This window comes from Manis pentadactyla, chromosome 11 (genome assembly GCF_030020395.1).
Source record: "Manis pentadactyla isolate mManPen7 chromosome 11, mManPen7.hap1, whole genome shotgun sequence".
NCBI classification, from domain to species: domain Eukaryota; kingdom Metazoa; phylum Chordata; class Mammalia; order Pholidota; family Manidae; genus Manis; species Manis pentadactyla.
Window position 1 is genome coordinate 28,983,375 of NC_080029.1, and position 22,932 is coordinate 29,006,306.

A 22,932-nucleotide genomic window follows, 5' to 3' on the forward strand; every position below is an offset into this window, starting at 1 on the left:
CCCTCACTCCATGATAATAGTTAATACTTTCTATATGTGCTTCTAGAAACTTTCAGTGCTACATAAGTGCATATATAAGTATATGTGTATAATGTATATATTTTTTCTCCTAAATAGGAGCATAGAGAATGAAATCCTTTTCTCCTTCACCATAATTTCTTCATATTCTTTAGATAAACATTTTTAGTAAGTTTCTTGTGTATGTGTCTAGAAATTTATTTTCAGTGCTGTCTAAGCATATGTACACACACACACACACACACACATCTTTTTTCTATCATAAATGGGATCATAGCATTCGCTATACTTTACAGCTTGGCTTTTTTCATGTAATTATGCATCTTGGTTATCTTTCTATATTAGTATATAATACATACCTTATTTTTAAAATACCATTACATACTTTTAAAAAGTTATTTGCTGCATCTTATTTATGAGGTTCTTTTTATTGATGTAGCACTGTTGGACCCAAAGGGAGCCAAGTGCTGCTTTTCATGTTCATTATTGAACAGGAAATATGAATAATGAGAAATGTGGAAGAGTCTGTAGAAAGTGTATGTGTGTGTGTGTTTGTGTGTAAGAGATCTGCAGTCACTCTGTGTCTAGGGGCTTGTCCATATGTTCCCTGTTTATCCTGTGACCTGAGCACTCTGCCTGCCATTCTTCGTGGTCCAGGGCCTAGTTCCTTTTTTCTAGCTTGATTATTTCCCACTTCTTGACCAGTGCTTCCCTGTTCAGGTTCCATGATAGCAACAGCTCAGATATCTACCAGCAGGGCATACCTTTATTGAACAGGTAAATCTGTTTAAAGAGATACTCACCTACCTATGTCATGTGCATCCCTACCAAGTAAGGGAATTGAATATTGAATTATTGTCTGTGTTTACATTAATTATTAATTAAATTAATTATTGTCTCTTCTGAATAATGGAGAGAACTGTTTTAGAGTTGAGTTCATATAAAACCTTTTTTAGCCTCTGAGCTCTAAATATAGAACTCTGACTTTGCAATTCTATCCCAACAAGAAGCATCTATTAAGTGTTTACAAAGTTATTATATTTTGTTGGGGGTGGCATCAATGATTACATAAGCATCTCCATTTTGAATCAGAATATTCACCCCTGGTGCTTGATGACTGGGGCTAACCATACAGGTTCAACAGAAAAAGCCATACTGTTGCCAAGGCAACTAAAGTTCAAGATCATTTGGTCTCCAGGCAACCTTCCAGACTTGCCTCAAATGCTTTCCCAGGCTTTCTCAGGAGTGGTTCCTCCCTGCCTGTCTCTCACAGCTTTGTGAGCTCAGCGAGGAGGAGAGCCCAAGAAACCCTGGAATGATGTGAGGTTTGGAATTTTTGAAAGATAAAGTATATAGAGTAGGTGGTAGTGTCTACACTGGAAAGGAACAATCAGGCTGTAGAGGAAGGAGGACAGATTTTCCTTACTCTTGTATCTAAAACACATTAATGTCAATTTTTTTAACAGTTGCTGTTATATTCCCATATTCCTGAATCATATAAATCCTTCTGAAGCTTGTCAAGGTCTGATTCATTACTAAGTGCCAGCTCTTCAGTGACTTGTGAGAGCAGTGAGCTGCTGCTTGTGTTAATAGCATTTGAGAGGATGGGGGCCAGTCTGAAATGATGAGGCTAGGCTGTCCATGAGTTCTCTTTCTGATGTCATAAGAGCTTACTGTTGCCTTGTCCAACATAAGCCAACAGTTAATTTGTCTAGCACAGCAACAATGGAGGTTCTGTGGGCATATGTATTATGGGAATCAGGCTTCAGAGTGTTTATAATGACAAGCCTCAAGATCTTAGAAGGACCCCCATTTTTCTGAAGAATTTTTGGAGAAGTGAATGAGAGCCCTTGGGTTTGGAACAGAAAGAACCTTATACTGTCATTATTACTGGGCTCCATTTTTTATATTTACTGGGGAGAGGCATTTGATATTCAACCCAGTTGTTGAAGTCTAATTTTTTTTTTCAATTCAAGTGAACATTTATTGAATTCATATTAAATGGGTCATGGTTAAGAAAGTCCCCTCCTCTGTCTGGGTACATTCCTGCCACTCTAATCAGCTGGGGACATCATATGTCCATGTTCAGTAGCCTTTTACAACTATTCAGTCTCCTAAAATAGAATGGCAACCTTGTTCAGGAGCACAGAATCTTCTTAGAAAGTTGTAGATAGCACAGTGATGGTCACAGCTAATGGAAAGTCTGCTTCACTTTAAACAAACACTGGGACAAACTCATTGCATCCCATTGGTGGTGGGGGGTGGGGTGGGCTGGGCTTATCTGGTGCTCCAGTCATGAGCTCTTTGGTATAAGCAACAGTGACATTGCTTGTGTAGCTTGTTTCTCAAAGCTGCCAGTGTTTGATTCCACATGAGTAGACAACTTGAAAGGCTGTGTGTTCTCCAAATACATGTCAGTGGTCGATTCCACATCACGAATGAGTTCTAGGGCAGTGGCCAACTCGACATCATTGGCCAACTCTAGGTCAATGACTGACTCTAGAGCACTGGGTGACTTTAGGTTATTGGACAGCTCTCGGCCAGGGGCTGACTCTAGGCTAGTGGCCAAGGCTAGAGTAGTGATTGACTCTAGGTTACTGGTTAAGTCTAGGTCAGTGGCTGGCTCTAGAGCAATGGCTGACTCTAGGTTCTCTGCCAGCACTACCTCAGTGGCCAAATGTAGGGCAGTGGTTGACTAGGTTATTGGCTGACTCTAGGTCAGTAGCTGACTCTGGGTTGTTGGTTGATTCTAGGACAATGATGAAATCTGAATTGGTGGTCGACTCTGAGTAAGCAGTGAATTCCTGGTGTAGGGTGTGGAAAGTCACAGCTAGGGTGCACCCAGGTGGAGAGGAGGCGGGCCTTCCTGAGCATGGTGCTGGCAGGGAGCTCGCAAAGGTAGGGAGGTAGGAGGCAGGCCCTGGATGTCGAACTCTCATTAAATTTGATACTATTTTTCCTATAGAAAAGCAGTACTCAGGTTATCCTTTCAATTACCTGTTCAAAAGAAAAGCTCTGGGCCTAAAAATGCTCTTCTTTGGTTTTCCATTTACCTCTTTAGTGTCTTCTACATTCCTTAGTTATCTCCTCTTTTTTTTTTTTTTAATTTTTTATTAAGGTATGATTAATATACACTCTTATGAAGGTTTCACATGAAAAAACAATGTGGTTACTACATTTACCCATATTATCAAGTCCCCACCCATACCCCAATGCAGTCACTGTCCATCAGTGCAGCAAGATGCCACAGATCCACTATGTGCCTTCTCTGTGCTATACTGTTCTCCCCGTTATCTCCTCTTTTTTAAATACCTCTTTTACCTCGTTAGCTACATAAGCATCTTTTTGCAGCTAAATATTCATCAACAAATGCAAGCAGCCATGGAGACCAGTGAGCTATCATGGCAGGGTGAGAGGTTCTTATATCCCTTGCATTTCCTGGATTAGGTAGTAAGGGTATCAAAGGAAGAAAAAAGAATTGTCAGTATAAAAAAACAATGGAAATGATATTGATAATGGAAGCTTATGTTTTCTATACCTTCTGCATATGCCAAGTGCTCTATATGGGTAATTTCATTTGCTTTTCACAGTGTAATCCATGAAAACCTCTACTGAGGAAGATACTGCTAGCACCCCCATTTTATAGACTAGGAAATGGAGGCACAGTGCAAAGCTGCCAACCACAAGCTGAAATAGCTTTGCGGGGGTGGGGAGTGTCTCTTGCTTTATGTGTGCAAATTTTCCATTTAGTTTCATACTATGTCCATGTTTGTTTTTTTATGTAGAAATAACTTCCTCCTCTAATCTTTCAGTAAATTGATGCATTAGGAAGATAATGCTCTCTTTTCTCACCAGCTAGCCCCAGAGGGTTATGCATATATTTTTTGGAGAAATACAGTCTTAAAGAGTTGTCAGTAGCTTGGCCAATCAGGGAGCAGTTAACCTTAAATTTGAGAGGGCCTGTGGGCCTGGAATGAAGCCTGGTGCAGAGGCAGGGCCAAGGTGAGGAGGGGAGGGCAGGGGTTGGTCTGTGCCAGGGAGCTGGTGTTCGGGCGCTCCGTTCCAGAGGCTCTAGCTGAGTACTTGTTAGGACCTTTCCTGTGAGTTAGAGAAGCACACAAAGGTAGGAAGCTTCTTTCACAGTGTTTTATGATTTATAAAGTCTGGGAGGTAAGATACATACAACGAGCTCACAGCTTTGCATCATCGTTCAGGGGTTGAGTACAATAGGTATTAAGAGAAGGCAGAGCATGGTGGGAGGGTTTTGTGGAAAACGTGAAACCAAAAAAGTCTCTGAAGGGTCAGTCTCATTTAGAAGTTGGAGAGGTGAGAGGTTCTTATATCCTCTCACCAGGATGTTGTAGGCTAGTGAGTGATTCTCCTCGCCTATTCTCATTAGTATTTATAGGTATATTCATTTATATTCTTTCTCAAAATCAGTGTTTCCCCTAAGTTACTCTTTACAAAATATGAAAAGAGGACCAAACTTCTACTCATTATTTGTCAGACCTTTTCTTTTTGGTCTAAGACAAAGGTTGCCATGAGGTTGGCCATCGCTGGCAGATGGTGTTTTATTGGACCTGCATGCTTTATCCTTGCACATGCTGAGTCTGAATGTGCCTCTGGAGTCATGCACCCTCTGTTTACATGTTCCTTACCACTGCTTTTATCTTACAACCTGACCTGACTCCATTGCTATCAGGTGCCTTGATAAACACTTGAGTTTGCAGCTTATGGAATTAATACTTTATTGGAAAAGGAAAAGGAACTTTAACAAATAAGTTCTCATTGAGTGAAATTCCCTTCAGAGCTTGCCAACCTTAGAACCTAATCTGCCCTTTTTTCCAATGTCATCCTAAAATTCCTTTTGTCTTTTTACTGAAGGAAGTAACATCTTGTCTTTTGTTGAGGCTACTTTTCCCTCTTTTCCCCTGAATAGTGCCTGGCTGCCTCAGAATGGGAGATGAAAATTAAAAGCTTGGAACTGCATGCATTTGGTTTTTAAAGACTGGAGAGCCCATTTTGTATATAACTTTTTCCACTGCATATGACTAAGGGCCTGGCAGGGAAAAAATCGGCCTGAAGAATACTTTCAATATAAAGTAGTGAGTGAAAACAGGATTAGAAATAGAAGCTGTCTTTCAACATGAAATTTTGTTTATTTCTGCAAATACTTTATCTTTTCTCTTGACATTTATTTTGGCCATTTGCCATCTTTTAGGTTACTGTAGTTGATGAAAGGCTGCCAAATACTTCGTTTTTTGGCTGATGTCTTTTCCTTTACATTGAGGTAGTTCTGTGGCTTCTTAAACTCCAAATGAGCAAAGAAGCCCATGAAGCTCCCAGCACACTTCTCAACTCTGCCTCTTTTTGCCTTAAAGACGAGCCACCTTCTTGAGTCTTAGCTTCTTGTTCCCAGCTTCACAAAGATGAAGTGGGCACTAGTCAATATGTGTGGTGGTTTTGAATGAATGACTGAATGTGTGAGGAGTTTATAACCTCCAAGGTAATTAGGAGAGAACAGTAGCTTGGCTTATTTCTGACCTTTTGGGAAAAGGGCTGGTTCTTTCTGAGGTTTCCTGTGGTGAGGACCGGTGCAGGTGGGGCCAAGAAGGTCAAGGGTGGGAGCAGAAGTCTTTGGGTTCCCTCTTCCAGCTGTGGAGCTTATAAGGCAGCTGCCAAGTGCCCTCACGTGCCGCCTTCCTTTCTCGGCAGGCACTGAGCGACCGCTTCAGTGGAGAGATCCCCGACGACCAGATGGCACACAGCTCCTTTTTTCCAGATGAGTACTTCACCTGCTCCTCCTTGTGCCTCAGCTGTGGGTAAGTGAGGCCAGCCATCTCCCCAGCTTGGGTAAAGAGACTTGCATGGTGCTTCTCAGACTTCAGCATGCATGAAAATCACCTGGGGTCTGGCTAAATTACAGATTCTGATTTAAGGATGGGGTGGGGCCCGAGATGGTATTTCTGACAAGTTCCCAGGTAATCCTGGTGATTGGGGGACCACACTTTGAGATTGCAGGGGACTCTAAGACACATGGTTTTGAAGAAGTCTCCTGAAGGTTTCAATGTTGTTTAAATGTGAATTTGGCTTCTGGTTTGGGCAGTTTTTACTGCAGAAATCTTTCCATTGCCTATTTTCCTATATCCCTCTACCAGAGCTTTCAATAGTAGTGACCCCACTTATTCAATCAATATTTGGCAGCCCAGTGTGTGCAGAGCACAGTGGTGAGTGTCAGTCCTAGACGATTCCTTTCACTCAGAGGGCAAATGCTTAGAGCACATTAGAATTACCGAGGGAGCTTTCACAATTATGGAGGCCTGGGCCTCACCTCTGTCCAACGATTCTCACTTACCAGATCTGGGGTGGGGCCTCGGCATTGGTGTATTTCAAAGCTCCTCAGATGATTTGAATGCATAGCTTGAGCTGAGGTAAGGGCAGTGCTGCTCAACTTCAATCTGTCTATGCAGTACCTTGGGGTTTTGTTAAAATGTAGATTCTGAATCAACAGATCTTGGTGAGATGCTGTATTTCTAACAAGCTCCTGGGTGCTGCTGGCCCATGAAGTGTACACTTCATTACAGGGGTGTGGGGAAAATGGAAGTTCCTATGGCCAGCATCCTCACCTGACCCTAAACTATTTGATGATCTAACTGGCCCACTGCTAGGCTAATGTTCCCACACCCATTGGCAATGAGCTATTATTGACTGAGTCACTATAAAAGAGCTCTGCCCGGTTCTCTGGCTGGAGGCAGAGGTGGAGGTGGATTACAGACCCGCACACTGCTGGATGCAGACATGGTTCTAGCGCTCAACCTACTGCCATGAGAATAAAGCTGGGTATAAACCCTTTTTACCCCAAGAATGTTCTGTTGTCATTTCTCAGTCTGATCCGATCCACCGTGAACTTATCTGGGGCTGAAACCCTCAGAGAAGACAAGGGGGATCAGAGCAGTGATTCTCAGGTTTTAGCAAGCATCAGAAAAACCTGAAGGACACATTAGAACAGATTGTTGGGCCTTATCCCTGATTTAGTAGGTCTGATGTAGGGCCTGAGAATTTGTATTTCTGGTAAGTGCTCAGATGATGGTGATGTTGCTGGTTGGGGACCACACTTTGAGGATCACTGGATTAATTTGAGTTAATGGCTATCAAATCAGTCTGGTGCCTTGTCTGGTAGAGGCCAGGGTCATATTGCAGTCTCCATGTCCCATAAACACCCCTCCCCCCTCCCCCCCTTCACCACTGAATTGTCTTTGCTCACATCAGGACCACTGCCTGTGTCCTCCACATTTGCCCACATAGAGGACACCTGACCCTTTTCTGTTAAAAATGGCCTTTTTGCATTAAACCCTGTAGGCCATTTGCTGGGCACTGAACACCTTGGCTCTGAGTTTGTAAAAAGTAATTGGCTCTTGGATGATACAGTCTGGGCTAGGGAGACTAAGGATTATTTTGGAGAGGAAAGACAGATGTTAGTTGCCAGTGTGACTTAACCTTCCTGGGGTTTAGGCTCTGTTGGACCATTGCTTTTGCATCCTGAGCCTCAACAAGGTTTCCAGAACTTTCCCTCTATCATTCTGAAGTCCTGATCTCTGTTCTTGCATTGCTGGGGTGGCAAAGCTCGCTGTTCATTTGAAAGGTTTTCTTGTTGAAGTACAACCCCCTCTTAATGCATTGCCTAATTTTGGGGGTTGATTTTTGTTTTTCATCTTGGCAGCCTGTACTGGTTAAACTTTCCATTTCATGCTGTTTGGGTTTTTGAGCTTCCCCAGAGCCATTCAGCTTTCATGTCTTGTCAGGGTGGTGCCTTTTGGCTCCTCCAGCCCTAGTGAGGGGCCAGGTGGTTTTTCCAGAAAGATTTCCCCTTCCCCCTTTCTCCTCATACAAGGGTGATGGTTGCTGTGCCTTTGCAGTGCTGTTGGTTGCTGTATGAGAGGCATGTGAGTTTCTGAGACAAACAGCCCTCTCTGTGCCCAGTATTTAGGTCCCACCCAGTAAATAACCAAGGTCTGGTTTTGACCCTGTGTCTGGCTCAGGGTCAGACTTCTCTGTGTATGTGGCATTGGCTCTTTAGCTGCCTCACTGTCAGCTTTGGGCTTCCCTCAGGGCTGGGTGTAAGAACAGCATGAATCATGGGAAAGAAGGAGTCCCTCATGAAGCCAAGAGCCGCTGCAGATACTCCCACCAGTATGACAACCGAGTTTATACCTGCAAGGTGAGTCCTCTGAGCTTCTCCCTGCTCCAGCAGCTGGCGTGCTGGCCCCACGCTTCTTTTAGAAAGACTGGCTATGGCTATCCTTCACTGCATCCCAGAGATACTCAAACAGACTGTCTCTGGACCTTCTCCCTGGTTCTGACCAGAAGAACTCATGAGTCTGTGTTGCTGGGATGCCTTGGTTTGTTTGTATCTTTCTTTCTCCTTTTTTTTTTTCTTTCTTCTTTTCCTTTCTCCTTTTTTCCCCTCGCTATCCCTCCCTCACCCCTTATTGTGCTGCCTTCCATTTCCCCCTGTGCTGAACTTTATGCAAAAGTCATGTACATTGGCTTTCATTCTTTCTGGGAGCAGAAGTGCTCTTCAGCAGTCCAGTTTTGATTGATTTCCCGTCTTGTGACGGGTATAATTTACAGCTCTGTTTTTGGGCCTGGGATGGGTACATACTCAGTCCACCATCATTCAACAAACTGGCTTGTTTAGAGGAAGAACTTCCGATGTACTAACTCCAGGGTCTGTAAACCCTCAGCTGGTAGGGTTTGCAGGGGAGTGGGGCTGGACAGGGACGTGAAGAGACCATGGGGTCTGGTGTACAGAGGAGTTGGCAGTGTTCCGTGTTGCAGGCCTGCTACGAGAGAGGCAAGGAGGTCAGCGTAGTGCCCAAGACATCTGCTTCTACTGACTCCCCCTGGATGGGTCTTGCAAAATATGCCTGGTCTGGGTGAGTTTAAATGATGTAGCTGAGGGTTATTTGGTGTTTGTCTCCCCAGGCACCTGGCTGGGTAACAGTACCTATTTGTCTCCCTGTAGGTATGTGATCGAATGTCCGAACTGTGGCGTGGTCTATCGGAGCCGGCAGTACTGGTTTGGGAACCAAGATCCTGTGGATACGGTGGTGCGGACAGAGATTGTACATGTGTGGCCTGGAGTAAGAGCTGTTGTATTTATTTTTCTTTTTGTATCGTTCAGTTACTCATGTGTGTGGAAAAGTGGAACTTGTTTAGAGTTATGGTTAACCGTGAATTTCAATATACTGGTGGTTTCAGAAGGTCTCATCTGGAATGCCTTTTCTGTTTTAGACTCTTAATTATTTTCATTTCTTCTTGCATAAATATTAGAAACACAGCTTTAATAATTGATCTATAATTATATGGCCTTAGGAAATAAAACTTCATTTTTCATATTCTCATTTTCCATATACATATATGTTTGTATAAATGTAATTATAAATGATGTGCCATTTACCTTTTACCTCATCCCACGATTTTGTTTTTTATTTCCACATTGCTTCCAGTTTTCATAATTTTCATTTGTGGCCACTGTGCAGTATTCTCTCATGTTACAGCTTGATTTTCCCATTCCCTTTTAGAAAATTCATGCTGTTTATGATTTTTTTTATTATCAAAGAAAATGCTATAGTGACTATCTTTATGTAAGAAAGGACTTTCTTTGTTTTGGGAAATTTACTTGAAGTATATTCTAAGAAGTGAGATTACTATTGACCCTTACTGTTTTTTAATTTGACTTTTAAATTCAGTACATTAGGGAAAAAATGTTTATGAGTCAGTGATGTGGTTTTTGGTTTTTTCATTCTGCATTAAACCACAATTTATACTTGGGATTACCCATAAATCACAACATGTCGAAAACCTCTTCCTTTTATGGGAAAATGGTTAAGTGATTTTCTCTAAGAGACTTGTACTTGGTGGTGGTCCCTGGACTGATGATCCCTAAAGGCACCAGTCAGCCTAACAGGCCCGCCTACAGCTCCACCTTTGAGCCTTCCTGGAGCCTACTGATGCCATAAGGATAAAGGTTTCCCTGTTGTTCTGGTCTTCTTCCCAGTTTCCAGCCCCACTGAAATTTGTTACCGTGGTAGGGTCTCATTTCCGGAGCCCACCCCCCTGGCATGATGGTTCAGACTGTCCTGTCCCAAGCAGTTAATGTAGCCTTGAACTAGTGTAACTTTTCTCACTAGACCTTTATAAATAATGTCTTTTGTTTTAGATCTGCTAAAAAAAATTCTTATAAAAGCTGCTATTTCTATGGTAATATAGTTTATATTCTAAGATAAGAGTAATATTGTAGTTAATTTTTTGGCTGCATTCCTCATAGTCCTTGGGATTATGGAATACACAGGCTCCTCTCCATCTGTTTTTCACTTACTCATTATTAATATCGACACATGTTGTTGAATACTATATGTCCAGAATTGAACTAGATACTTAGATAAAAAAGACAGGTTATTGATTTTCATGAGTTCAGGCTAATAAGAAGTCAAAACACAAGCAGGTATTGCACTATACATGGAAGTAGGATTCCTAGAGGTGTACAGGCGTTAAAAGGACTGAGGGGAAGGGCTCCGAATGCAACCTGGGTGGGGGGCTTCCTGGAGGAGGTGTCATCTTAAAATGATATCATGGATATCCTGCTTAGGGGCAGAGTACGTACTGGATTGTGCAGTTAGTGGTGCGTCGGGTCTTAAGGCCACTCTGAATAGAGCACATCAGCAACGGCTAGGCTGGGTGTGTGGCTGCCCAGATGCCAGAGGGATGCTTGGTGTGTCCTCATTCTTCTCTGCTGGGGGTTTGTGATTCTGAGTGGAACAGCCTACCTGAGACCCTCTCCCTCCTCCCGTTTGACCTCCTTCACTCAGAGTGTCGTGGGCGCCTGCATTTTCATTTCAGGCCGATGGATTTCTGAAGGACAACAACAATGCTGCCCAGCGCCTCCTGGATGGGATGAACTTCATGGCTCAGTCGGTCTCAGAGCTCAGCCTTGGGCCCACCAAGGCGGTCACGTCCTGGCTGACGGATCAGATCGCCCCTGCCTACTGGAGGCCCAACTCGCAGATCCTGGTATGCTGCGGCCGGACCCCCTGCCTCCCTGGCATAGCCCACTCTGCCTGTGCCGCTTCGCCCCGTCCCAGCTTGCTCGGTGAGGGAGATGTGGAGTTTCTCTCCCAGTCAGGTTAGCCCTCAGAGTATTTGGAGAGGGTGGGATACACTGAGGCACCAGTGTCCTCCTTGCCCTCTGGTTTTCCTTTGTGTTATTTTGCCAGTATTTTCTTCATGGTGGATTTTAGTTTCCTTACCTGCAAGGGCCAATTATTATTAAACAGGTGCCTGAGGTCATAGATACAGAATCTGGAGTAAAGGAGCCTTTGGAAGTCATCTAGGGTCATCCTTGGCTTTATATATAAATCTACAGCACCCACAGCAAGGGAACACCCAGCTGTGGCCCCAGCACTTTGTGACAGAGGACTCCATCCTCAACAACTTCCCAGAGGCTCTTCTGAGAAGCCATGAAAAAAAAAGTTCTCATTGCTTTTCTGGTTAGCATTAGCATAGTCCTGTAAATCAGCCACATAGATTTGAGGTGCCTTTCTAGGCCCTTCTTGGGAGAAAATGATAATCACAGCTGAGCATCATGGCTGAAGGTCTGTTAGGACTGTCAGGGTCCTGTCATTCCAAGATGGTTCTGTGGCCTTTCCCTTGGGTCTAGCTGGTGCTCTTAGCTGAGCATACTAACGATACCTGCCTCTCTGTTTTGGGCCTGGAACAGAGCTGCAGCAAATGTGCTACGTCCTTTAAAGATAACGACACCAAGCATCACTGCCGGGCCTGCGGGGAGGGCTTCTGTGATGGCTGCTCATCTAAGACCCGGCCTGTGCCCGAGCGGGGCTGGGGCCCTGCACCTGTGCGGGTGTGTGACAACTGCTATGAAGCCAGCAATGTCCACTTAGGTAACGCGGGGCCCATGAGCTGCAAGGGAGGAGGGGGAACCTTTCTCTTTGGCACTGGGACCAGACACCCATTGCTCCAAGCCTGACCCTAATCACATGACTCCCCTGAAACCAATTGCTCCCTTGGTCTCATTCAGCCATCCTCTGGGCTCTTCCTTATCAGAGTGGTGGGGGTGCAGTTACTTGGCGGAGTGGTTAAACCTGTTCTGTGCTTACCAGACATAGCCTATACTGAGTCTTCTCCCTGGACAAGGTTCTTGGTCATGCTACAAGAACCCTTCTGGCTTACATTAAAGGAGGGTTATAAAAAGCACCAGAGAGCTGAGGTAAAGGACTAACAGATGTCACTGGTGCAGTTTCAGAGTCTGGGTTGACCTGACCCACAGCCCGGATGAGATCATTGCAGGTCAGCAGAGTGGCACCCTGAGAGAAGAATCTGGAAGTGCTCTGCCATTGCTCTGAGTTTTCTATTTGGGAAATGACTAAGAGGTGACGGCTTTTCCGTTCTCACTGTCTGTAGATGTTACTGAGGCGCAGGCAGACGACGAAGCTGGGACGCTGATTGCTCGGAAGGTGGGCGAGGCCGTGCAGAACACTTTGGGAGCTGTGGTGACAGCCATTGACATACCACTAGGTGGGCCTGGCAGTGCTTCTCTTGGGTGTAGGGTATGTGGGATGAGAGGGTTTGGAGTACCCTGGGCTGTCATTTTGTCAAAGGCTTGCTGACCTAGAGTTGGGCAGCAAGGAGTTGACTAAAAATGTAGATTTGCTTGCTTCTACAGAATACCTTAGTGGTTTGGGGTTAATTCCTGGTGGCCATCCTCTTATACCATCTTTTGCTGCATAACCAACTATCTGAAAATGTAAAGGCTTAACCCACCACCATTTTCTCATGTCTGACAACTTTGAGTCAGGAAGGGTAATTAGTCTGCTCTAAGTGACATTGCCTGGAGTTACTACCTGATACTCTACTGTGGCAGCTGGACTCATCCCCAGGGGCCACGCCAACCTCAGCTACACGCTGGGTGCCTTCGTAGGGATACCTGGAAGGCCGGGCTCAGCGAACCCCTCTCTTTCTATGTATTTCCCAGGCCTTTCCATGTGGTTTCTGCAGTAGCAGTTGGACTCTTTATATGGTGGCTCAGGGCTCTAAGAGTGAATGTTCCAAAAGATAGGAAGTAAAAGCTGCCAGTCTCTTAAGGCCTGGGCTGGAAGCCGGCACTCGTACTGTAGTCTCCTGTAGTCACAGAGCCTGCCTAGATGAAAGAGGAGGGGACAGAGTATCATAGACTTTGTGGCTGTCTTTAATTTGCCATACCAGCCAAGCTATTACTCATTTAGGATTTAAGATAGCTACTCCTCTCTGGATGTGAGGGGTACTTATAGCCAGGGTGGGAAGAGGGAGAGGAAGGGAAACCCACCAGTGTGTGGAGGGCTTAGCAGGGTCGGCTGGGAGTGGGGTATTTCAGCCCATTGCAGGGAAGAGACCAAGGACTACTGGGTAGGCAGCGACGAGAATTAGAGCAGATTTAACCATTGTGGGTCACAAAACCAGCAGATGATGAGCTTTTGACTTATGCAGGAAGAGATGCATTTGCCCAGACTTGAAGCTCAAGTTGCATGTGCCTCGGGGGTAACTGGGAGAGGCAGGGGCTGCCCTTGCTTGGCACAGAGAGCCTGCTGACTCTGCTCGCCTGCTGAGCACTCCCTGGCTGTTGGGGCCCAGTCCAGTGTGTTAGACACATTATTCTTGTAATCCCCATGGCTGCTCTTGAAGGTGGGTTTGTAAAGATAAATAAACCAAGGCCCTGAAAAGTAAAGTAACCTCTCTTAATCCTATAGCTAATTAACTCGCGCTCAGTTGGACTGGGGCTTGAATGAAGGTATGTCCTGACTCCAGAGTCTGACTTCTTTATGGTTACTCCACTGGTTCTTAATGCAGCTGCACTGCAATTTAGGATCACCTGGAGAGCTTAATAGTAGAAACACAAATATCAATGCCTAGGCCCCAGCCCCCGAGATTCCAACTTGGGTGGTATGAGGTGGAGGCTGGGCATCGACAAATTTTGGGTTGCAAACCAGTGAATGCCTTCTTGCCCCGTGGGACTCGGGTATTGAGTTCCATGTGTCCCACCCACTGTGCTTCCTTCCCTGCTGTAGGTCTGGTTAAGGATGCAGCCAGGCCGGCATACTGGGTGCCTGACCACGAGATACTGCACTGCCACAACTGCCGGAAGGAGTTCAGCATCAAGCTTTCCAAGCACCACTGCCGGGCCTGCGGACAGGGCTTCTGTGACGAGTGCTCCCATGACCGCCGGGCTGTCCCCTCTCGAGGCTGGGACCATCCTGTCAGAGTCTGCTTTAACTGCAATAAAAAGCCTGGTGACCTTTAACCCCAGCTCCCTCTCCGAGTCCTTCACAGTTCCTTAGGTTCTCAGGGTTAGAAACAGAAGTCTCGAGGTAGGCTCTCCTCCCAGTCACCTATTGTGGTGTGTGTCCTCTCTACTCATCCCGGGCCACTTTCCCGTGGCGCGGGTGGGGCAGCTGGCAGCTGGCGTGAGCCTGGCTGCAGGCCTGAAAGCGTGAACCCCTCAGGGCAGGGGACTGAGCAGTTATTATAGCAAAGGGGAATAAACCTGAATCCATTACATTTATTTCAGTTAAAAATAATACATACATATATATGCACACATACATACATATATATATATATATATGAAAGGAATGTGCAGTCTATTCAGGCTGCTGCTGGCTGTGAAGACTTACACAGTCTGTCCCTGGTACAGGGATATGGTGACAGTGGCAGCAGGTCTTCCCCACAAAACCAAGCCAGGTCCAAAGCCACTGTGTTGCTAATTACCTTTTGCTGCTGCTCTCTTGAGCTTTCAGAGCATCTCCTTTCCTTGCCTTTTCCCATGCCTCCCAGCTGCCTGGGGGAGTGAGCTGCCCAGTCACTTCCTGCTCAGGACAGTTTGAAGGGAATCTGCTTGGGCCCTCTGAAGTTGGAGCCCAACTCTGGGCCTAAGCCTGTTTCAGTCAGAGACCCCCCAACAGCATGCAGGTCACCAGAGTGGGTGGGGCTGAGGGGTGGGGTCCTCGGCCCTGACAAGTCAAAGTGCAGGTGACGAGAAGTCCCTGGCTCATACCTAGGGGGTGTGTGGAGGGAAATGGGCCTTCCCCAGCAGAGTTCCCTGCTTGTTGACGCTTCTGTGTACCTACTATGCTCGCCCAAAGGCCACGTCCCACTCCTAAACAGAGCACTTGCTTCCTTCTCTCTCTAGCCCCCTCAAGCCCATTACCTGTTTCAGAGTGTTGCACTAGGATTCTTACTGCTTATTTTGAAGTGTCTTAATTCTTTGTTCCCTGACACATGGCCCCTCTAGCTATTGGAGGGGTGATCATGAGAAATCTTCCAGGGAAGCAGCACAGAATGGACTGTTAGCTTTTCTTTAAGCATATATAAATATTTCAATAGATAAGAAAAAATTCTATCGCTCTGGTTCTTGCAAGAGAAGTCAAATGAACTACTGTTTCTCATCAAGAGCTGGGACGCCCATATCTGTCGTGACTGGAGAGAGACTGTTGTGCTGAAATCTTGTCATCCTGGTGGATTTTATCTTTGATGGCCAAAAATGAAGAATTAGAAGTGGCATAGTTCTTGACTGATCGGTGGGCTGAGCTTCAGGGAGGTACGTGGCAGTCATTCCTGGCTGGTCAGTGTGACGTGAGCCCTGGAACGCACCGGTCCTCCTCAGAACTGCTCCCTCACTTGTCTCCTGTGGCCCAGGGACTGACGCCCCACCCTAGTACTGCATATGATCAAATTCGCCGTTATAAAAGAATCTTCCTGCTGTGTGGACTGCGCTCTTTCCTTTAACTCCATCAGTACCCCTGCTCCCTCTTTCTGGTGATGGGAAAGCAGCAGTGAGTTTTAGAGGAGCAGCCAAGCGAAAGGGATTATTTCTAGGGTGGTAATACTGTTCCTTTAAGTGCCTCAGTTTATTACTCTAACGTGAACTTGAAAAAGCATAGCCAAATACCATAAAACCTCTATCACGTGGGTTTTAACCTCCTGATGCCTGGCTGTTTGCCCCAGGTGTTCAATGGCATGCCCCAGCTCTGTTGGCTACCTGGGACCAGCAACCGTGGACATCCTTCAGGGTGTGATGACTGATGGTCACAGAGCCCTTACTACTGGTGGGGGAGCTCCACATGAGCTCATCGCCCACGCGTTGTCCTGCTTCGGCTCCTCAGAAACTTCCACAGTGGGGGTGAGACCAGACTTGCAGGTGGGGCGTTGGTCGGGGTGGGTGAGCCCCAGTATGGGCTGCGCTTGGATGGCCTGGCTCCATGGCAGGCAGACGCGCGGGGTGCTGTGTGGCGCACGGGTAACGATTGCTTCCCAACTTGTGTTCTCAGGGTTTCACTCTGGTAGCTGTGGGATCACAGTCCACGGGGAATCCTTCCTCACGGTAGATGAGATTAGGTGTTACCAGTGACCTGTGGCAACCCTGAGAGAAGTTTGTTTTCTACCTTTTCATCCATCATTCCCCTCTTCCTTCCCTGCCCTGCCTCGTCTGTTCAGCTCCTGTGGCCATCCTCCGCTGTCTCCTCACTCTCCTGGCCACTGACACTCCTGTCTGTCCCTTACCACCTTCCTTGCCCCATCTGCTTTTCTCGACTTTCTCTTCCCTGCTCCTGTTCCTTTCATCCTTACCTTCTCTACCTTTTGGGTGAGTGGGGAGGGCCTGTGGGGGAGGGATGTGTGTGGTGGTGGCTCTCGCTAGACCTGGATGTTTGGCTCAGCTGTGCGAGGGCACCCCTGAGCATGTGCGTCCGCCAGACCACATGGGAGTGATGGAGAAAATGCTGCTTAATTTCCCTCCTTACACTAGTCAGACCAACACAGCAGAGGAACAGAACCTGTGTCAAAGTAACAGACGAGGAGTTCTATACCCAATCCCAGCCCCAACTAAATATGGACTGACAGTGACAACCAGGTAAATATGAGGTAAAAACAAAGGCTTAAAAAAACTTACTGAGCTATCATATGTACACAATTCAGCTTGATTAATTTTCTCAAACTGAACACATAATCACCTGCCCTGCAGCTGAAGAAACAGAACATAAACTACCCCAGGATCTCCTGGTCTCTCTTGCCATGAGTTCCCATTGTCCCAACATCTAATAGCTTAGGTCAGTCCTCCCAACTCCCTTCAGAGGGGTGCTACATAAAGGCTTAATAACTTTCTGCTTTAAAGACTTGCTTATAGGTGGAGGAGATGGTTGTTAATCATTGCTCTGAGAGCTATGACTAAAGATTGCAGCTGTGGCTGAGAATTTAGCAGTCTCCTAGGCAATGGGGCCCAGTGGGATCCTTACACATCCCTTGGGTTTTACTTTGCTGGTTTGATTTATTTGGGAATTAGAAAAAAATTAATATTTAGGCACCTGATATATACCAGGCATTGTGCTAGGAGCTTTATATGGTTGACAATTCTCATAACTGCACTGGAAGGTAGATAGTAGTGTTCATGTTTTATAGCTGAAGACACTGGCTTAGAGAGGCTCAGAAGCCCAGGTTGCCTGTTAAACAAGACTCAAAGCTAGGGTTTGAGTCAGGCAGGTCTGATGATGCCAGTGATCAGTCTGCATTCTGCCCTGTACCACCTGCCATTGGCATTGCTATGTAGAGCTTCCCTTAAATTTACTTTCCCCTTCTTACAGTGAGGGTTCTTTTGCGTTGTCAGATGAGGTATCTTTTCCTTAAAACTTAAAAAAAAAAATCAAGATACCTGCTACTGTTGTATCAGGAGGGTTTAGCTATATATTGATCATTTCCACTGTCCTCAGAGGATCTCATGGTAAAGGACAGTAATGCTTCTTTCACTGAAAACAGAAACTGGTTTAGAGACTGTGGATCGGTCTAGCCTGTAACACTGGAACTAAGCTTCCAGTTGTTGAAAAAATGGTAATTTTGCAACCACGCTTCCATTTTCAATTTCATAACTACCATCCATCAGGAAGAGACAATTGAACCTACAATGGTAGCCCATAACACAGCACTAATGGAGTTCATGCTACTGTATAAAATCTGTGTTCTACCTTCTGTTTAAATTACACCAGTGTAATTTTTTCTTCCTTTGTAACTAGGAAACTCTCAGACTGTGAGCACTAACATCCATATAATACGGGAGTTTAGGGGCTGGAGGATCTGTAATTCAGGGATATGCTCACATGAACAGAGCCATCTTTGAAAAGGCCATTTGTAGACCACAGCCTGTCCTTCTGTGTCTGGTGGTCTTCAGTGGAATCCACCCATATATGATCCTAATACTGTGTGATTTCATCTGCTGCCATGATTTCAACTGCCTCTTTACACTGATGAAACTGAAATCCTTAACTCTAGCCTGAATTTCTCTAAGGCTCTGGCTCTGTTCCTAGACAGTTACCGTCACTGTGGAAGATAGTGCAACTCCAACAGCCTAAATGGGTTGCCATGTTACCTGGCAGTTCTCGCTGCTCTGGGCTATTGGCAGCATTTCTATTTACGTGCTTTTGCTGATTCTGGCCTCTGCAGAGAAAGTACTTTTTCCTCTCCTAACAGCTGCTTTTATTCAAGTGAAGCTTGAGTACAAGAGGGTGGGTGGTAGGAGCACGTAGGGACATTCTAGCAAAGATAGGACAACCAGCCCACAAGGCATCTGTAGGAGTCCTGAGGAAAGAGGGAAAACTGTCAAGACGACAATGAGATCTTAAACTGACAGAGGAAAATTAAATCCCGTTCCTTCAAACACAAGGGGCCTAAAATATTCTTGGAGCAAGAGACCCTGCTGGCCCAACCACTTAGCAGAAGACCTCGGGCAAATCATTTTCTTTTCAGTTTTTTTAGTATATTGGAGTGACTATCAACTACTTCAGAGGGTTCTAAGAATTTGAAGGGAATAATGCAGGCAAAAATTGTTCATTTAACAGTGTCTGCTGTTGATGAGTGTTGAGGCTTCCTGGAGGTTTCTCTGAAGCTGAGACTTAACACTTAGACTTTTATAGATGAAAAGGAGTGGAGGATGGCTTGAGCAGAGGCAGCCCAGATGGGGAGGAACTTGAAACATTTGTCCTGAGAGCACCAGATGGGGGTGGAGATGGGACACATGTGATCAAATATCAAAAGGCCACGTTTTATTTTGAGGCACAAAAAGCCAGTGAGTGCAAGAATCTTCTAGGAAGATCATTCTGTGGCTGTGGCCACCTAGTGGGTGGTTTGAAGTGGCCGACCACTCTGCCAGTAGGCCCACAGGTTTTCAGCAACATACACAAAGAAATGGAAGAAGAGACTGAGTTTAACCTGCAGCTCTTTTCAGAGATGGTTATGGGAAAGATTTAGACTGGGACAGATCTTGGGCTGACAGCAAGTGGGGCTAATCTGGGCTCAAAGGACACCTCCTGGAGCATCAGAGGAGGCCGTCACTGCCCTCCAGAGTACACTGGGCCAGCTGAATTCTAGGGTGGCTGCACAGCAAGATGGAATGTGAGGCAGGCATTTATCTGTTGGCATTTTTGGTAACCAGTGTGTGCTATTCTTTCCTCTCTGTTTAGAAGGCAATAAGCAAGCAAACACTGGGCCACTTTGCAAAGTATTTATCATGGCTCAGGGCTGCTGCCACCATTGCCTGCTCATTCTCTACCTTCTACTGTCACCTGGGGTGCAGGGTCAAGTGCTGATAGGCCTGTAAGTGAAAAAGGCTTTCTTTGAGACTGTGTGACACACTGATGTTTGGGATACTGTGTTAATAAGCAAACAGACCAAAATGCTTAATCAACTTCTCAGCAAAGTTTAACCACTTTTCATACAAACTAGACCAAATGTAGGTACGGTGACTGCTAACCACAGACCAAGAACAAATTGCTAAGTTTAATTTAGTGTTTGAAGACTCCCCTCCTCCCCCCTTAAAAGCCTAAGGGAGATTTAAATGATTTTTTTTGGTATTATTTGCATAACAAGGAACTTGTGCTATGGCACACTTCAAATGAGGAGTTAAAAAGGTATGTGGGGATAGGGCCCACACCATGTCAGCACTCACCTGGTATTCTCTTAAGTAGTCAGACTGTCTCCACTGTTTGGGGAGAGACTAGAGAGTTGGACTGAATAGTCACCCATGGGCGCTCAGCTCCACTGAAATGGTCAGTACAGAACTGTGGGAAAGCTCTGCATTCAGTGTGCAATACAAGTGATTCTAAATTGCAGCTCCTATAAGGAACGAACTTGTATACGGTGGTAACTCAGAACCCAAGGAGATGGAAGTACGGGTAGATGTTAGGTCACACGCCTCAGCAGGCATGCCTGTGTGCGCATGGGCAGGAGCACGTCCTCAAAGTTAATCCTAATGACCCTGTAGTGACAGTGGCTACTTGGACCCTTCAATAATACAGATACTTTCTGGGACCTATGTGCAATCAGTATGCTGTGGTGGCAGAGACGGGGACAAAATCTAAATGATTAAACACAAGAATTTTGGTAATAAGCAAGCTCCCTATCCACCAGTGAATGCCAGAGAAATCCATTTACCTGGTGATTAAATATGAAATGTTAGTACCGCGTGTTTACACTTGCATGGAGTCACTTCCTGATTTCTCCATAGTCCTTCCTGGGTGTGATACATGTTAAGGTTGTCAGTGGCTTGGAGGGGCATGAACAAGTAGAGAATGTGATCTCAAGTCTTCTGGTTCCAAGTCCCAGCTCTCCACTTAGGTTAAGGTCTGTGATCTGAGGCAAGTCAGTCAATGTCTTTGTGCCTAGGCTTCTCTACCTGTAAAATCATGCTAATAACTTTTATATTATTACTACTGTCCTTTGTGGGTTGTTATAAAATCAGATAAGATGGGGGAAGTTCTTCATAAAATATGAAGCTTAAATACCGTATTTGTTATTCTGACATTCTCTTTTTGGATTTGGTTCTCTACACATTAAGTTGTGTTAGGGTTCTGGCAAGAAACATGTGATGTGCAAGGTGGTAACTGAAGAGCGTTTAACTGGTGAAGCATCCTGGGTTAGCAACGGTGAGGTGGCATTTCCCAACTGTAGGTCTGAAGGAACAAAGGGAGAGAAATTATTGGAACCCAAAAGAAGCTGTGGCCTTGGGTGGGGGAAAGACACAGCCAAAACCCCCCACACCCAGCAGGAAGGGAGCCAGAGAACCAACAATCCCATGTTACTGCCCTGCCATCTGCTTTCCTGCTGGTACTTCCCATTGGCTGAGCCCAATGACACAGTCTGGAGGTCAGCATCTCGGGTCCTGCACAACAGGTAGAGGAGGGCCCACAGCAGACCTGCAGGTGCAGACGCAGCTCTGAATAGACATTACTGCAGCTGGTTGCTTCAGTAGCCAAGCAGCATGACCTTCTAAGTCACTGAAAAGCAACACACCATGCCATGCTTCCTTCTGGCTTATTGTTTAGTAGGAAGACAGGCTCTTTAACACTTTGCATGAACATCTCACAAATTGCTTCTCCTAGATTACAAAAACTCAAAGCCAGTTTTCTTTGCGATGGGGCCCTTGAATCTGACGTTTAAGTCACCATGATGGAAACAGGAGCTGCTGTACCTAACATTCAGGAAGGTGTCTCAACAAAGGCATGCGAGGTCCTGTTTAAAACCTCTAGCATCTACAAAGGTACGTCTTCCAATGCCTATAAGTGATAATAAAAGGAGAGCTCTAGAGATCTGCTTCTGATAGTTTGAGAAGGCTGATTTAATGATTCCAAACTCCAGCCTTAAGTCTTTCTCTGTAGACTCAGAAAGGACTGCCCCTTTGCTCTTCTCCCGCTGGCTTCCTCAAGAATAAACACCTGTCTTTCTGGGACCCAGGCACTGGCTATCAACATGCTCATCCAGTCAAATCATTAGGCTTCTCAAAAAAGGGCTTTTGCTGAAAGCAACTTTACTTATTGCCAAACTTTAGCCCTTATACAAAGTTTTTTGTTTAAAAAAGAAAGGTTAGGGGGAAGGGATTATTCGAAGGAATTCAACAAGAAAAGGAAATAGGTACCTTTTATGAAAAGGACTTTTAAGCTCTCTGAGCCCACAACTTAACCGAAATAACTTTACTGAAGCGTCTCCACATAAAACAGCACTATCTCCCCAGCACCTGGCTAAAAGGGACCCCGTATACACCAAGCATCCATTTAAAATGCCCTCACTGGCAATAGCCATTGTGGTAGAAGTATGGCTACTCTTTACTCTCTTAAGTCAAATCCACATCCATCCAGGCTGCACCCTGAATTAACTGTACGAGAAACAATAAAGGTCCTGCTGAACAGCCATGAGCAGCCCTGGCGCTCCCCGGAAGCCTCCGAGCTGAGAAGAGAAGGCCACGCTGGGAATGTCGGCCTTGGAGGTGGGGTGCGGGGAGGGGATGGTTCTCAGCAGCTGGGCATCACGGAGGCTCCAGATTCTCGTGTAGCAGTCCTGGCCCACTAGGAGCAAGAGACAAGTGGCCAGTTAGAGAACGCAGAGAACTTGTATATATGTAGACATGGCTTCTCCTGATCCCATGTGAGCCAAAACACAAACTCATAAACAGAAGTTATTTCTGCTAATAAGTACTTTTTGAAAATCAAATTATGGGTCACCCTGGTGCTCTAGAACCGTAACTAGTTGCAGGTACACAAGTGACAGGACACACTGGCTGGCTGTGTGACACCGTGGATGGCTCATCAGGCATCCCAGATGGGTGGGCATTCTTCTCTTGGTGTCAAGGGCTGTTAAAGAGGCAGCCCAGCCCACCTGGTCTAAAGGACATGCGACTGAATTATTTTTTTATGAAAGGGTAACCAGGAAGATCTCTTGACTTCATTACATCCTGGGGACAACCAGGTGACAACTCTCCCCAGAGCCTTCTAGTTTCAAGGTTTAGGTCGTAAGACCAGATAGTCTTTGGGGCATACTGTTGTGAGG

At 45.6% G+C, this 22,932-nt stretch overlaps 2 protein-coding genes across 6 annotated transcripts in view; one reads left to right on the forward strand and one right to left on the reverse strand.

The window, feature by feature from the left end:
• The window catches only part of ZFYVE1 (zinc finger FYVE-type containing 1), a 55,516-nt gene extending 39,685 nt beyond the window's left edge, over positions 1–15,831 (forward strand). Inside the window, exons 5-12 of one of the 3 annotated variants that reach the window (XM_036913288.2) lie at positions 5,734–5,840; positions 8,128–8,236; positions 8,857–8,954; positions 9,044–9,161; positions 10,921–11,091; positions 11,798–11,978; positions 12,499–12,644; positions 14,139–15,831. In XM_036913288.2, coding sequence (XP_036769183.2) covers positions 5,734–5,840; positions 8,128–8,236; positions 8,857–8,954; positions 9,044–9,161; positions 10,921–11,091; positions 11,798–11,978; positions 12,499–12,644; positions 14,139–14,408 — 1,200 coding nt within the window. In that variant the 3' untranslated portion in view covers positions 14,409–15,831. Of the gene's footprint in view, positions 1–5,733; positions 5,841–8,127; positions 8,237–8,856; positions 8,955–9,043; positions 9,162–10,920; positions 11,171–11,797; positions 11,979–12,498; positions 12,645–14,138 lie in introns of those variants that run through there. The other 2 variants (XM_036913289.2, XM_057488338.1) reach the window with 2 other exon arrangements.
• A 6,068-nt stretch (positions 15,832–21,899) lies between these two features.
• The window catches only part of DCAF4 (DDB1 and CUL4 associated factor 4), a 29,989-nt gene continuing 28,956 nt past the window's right edge, over positions 21,900–22,932 (reverse strand). For all 3 annotated transcript variants that reach the window (XM_036913296.2, XM_057488340.1, XM_036913299.2), the window contains one exon: positions 21,900–22,451. In XM_036913296.2, coding sequence (XP_036769191.2) covers positions 22,258–22,451 — 194 coding nt within the window. In that variant the 3' untranslated portion in view covers positions 21,900–22,257. The remainder of the gene's footprint in view (positions 22,452–22,932) is intronic.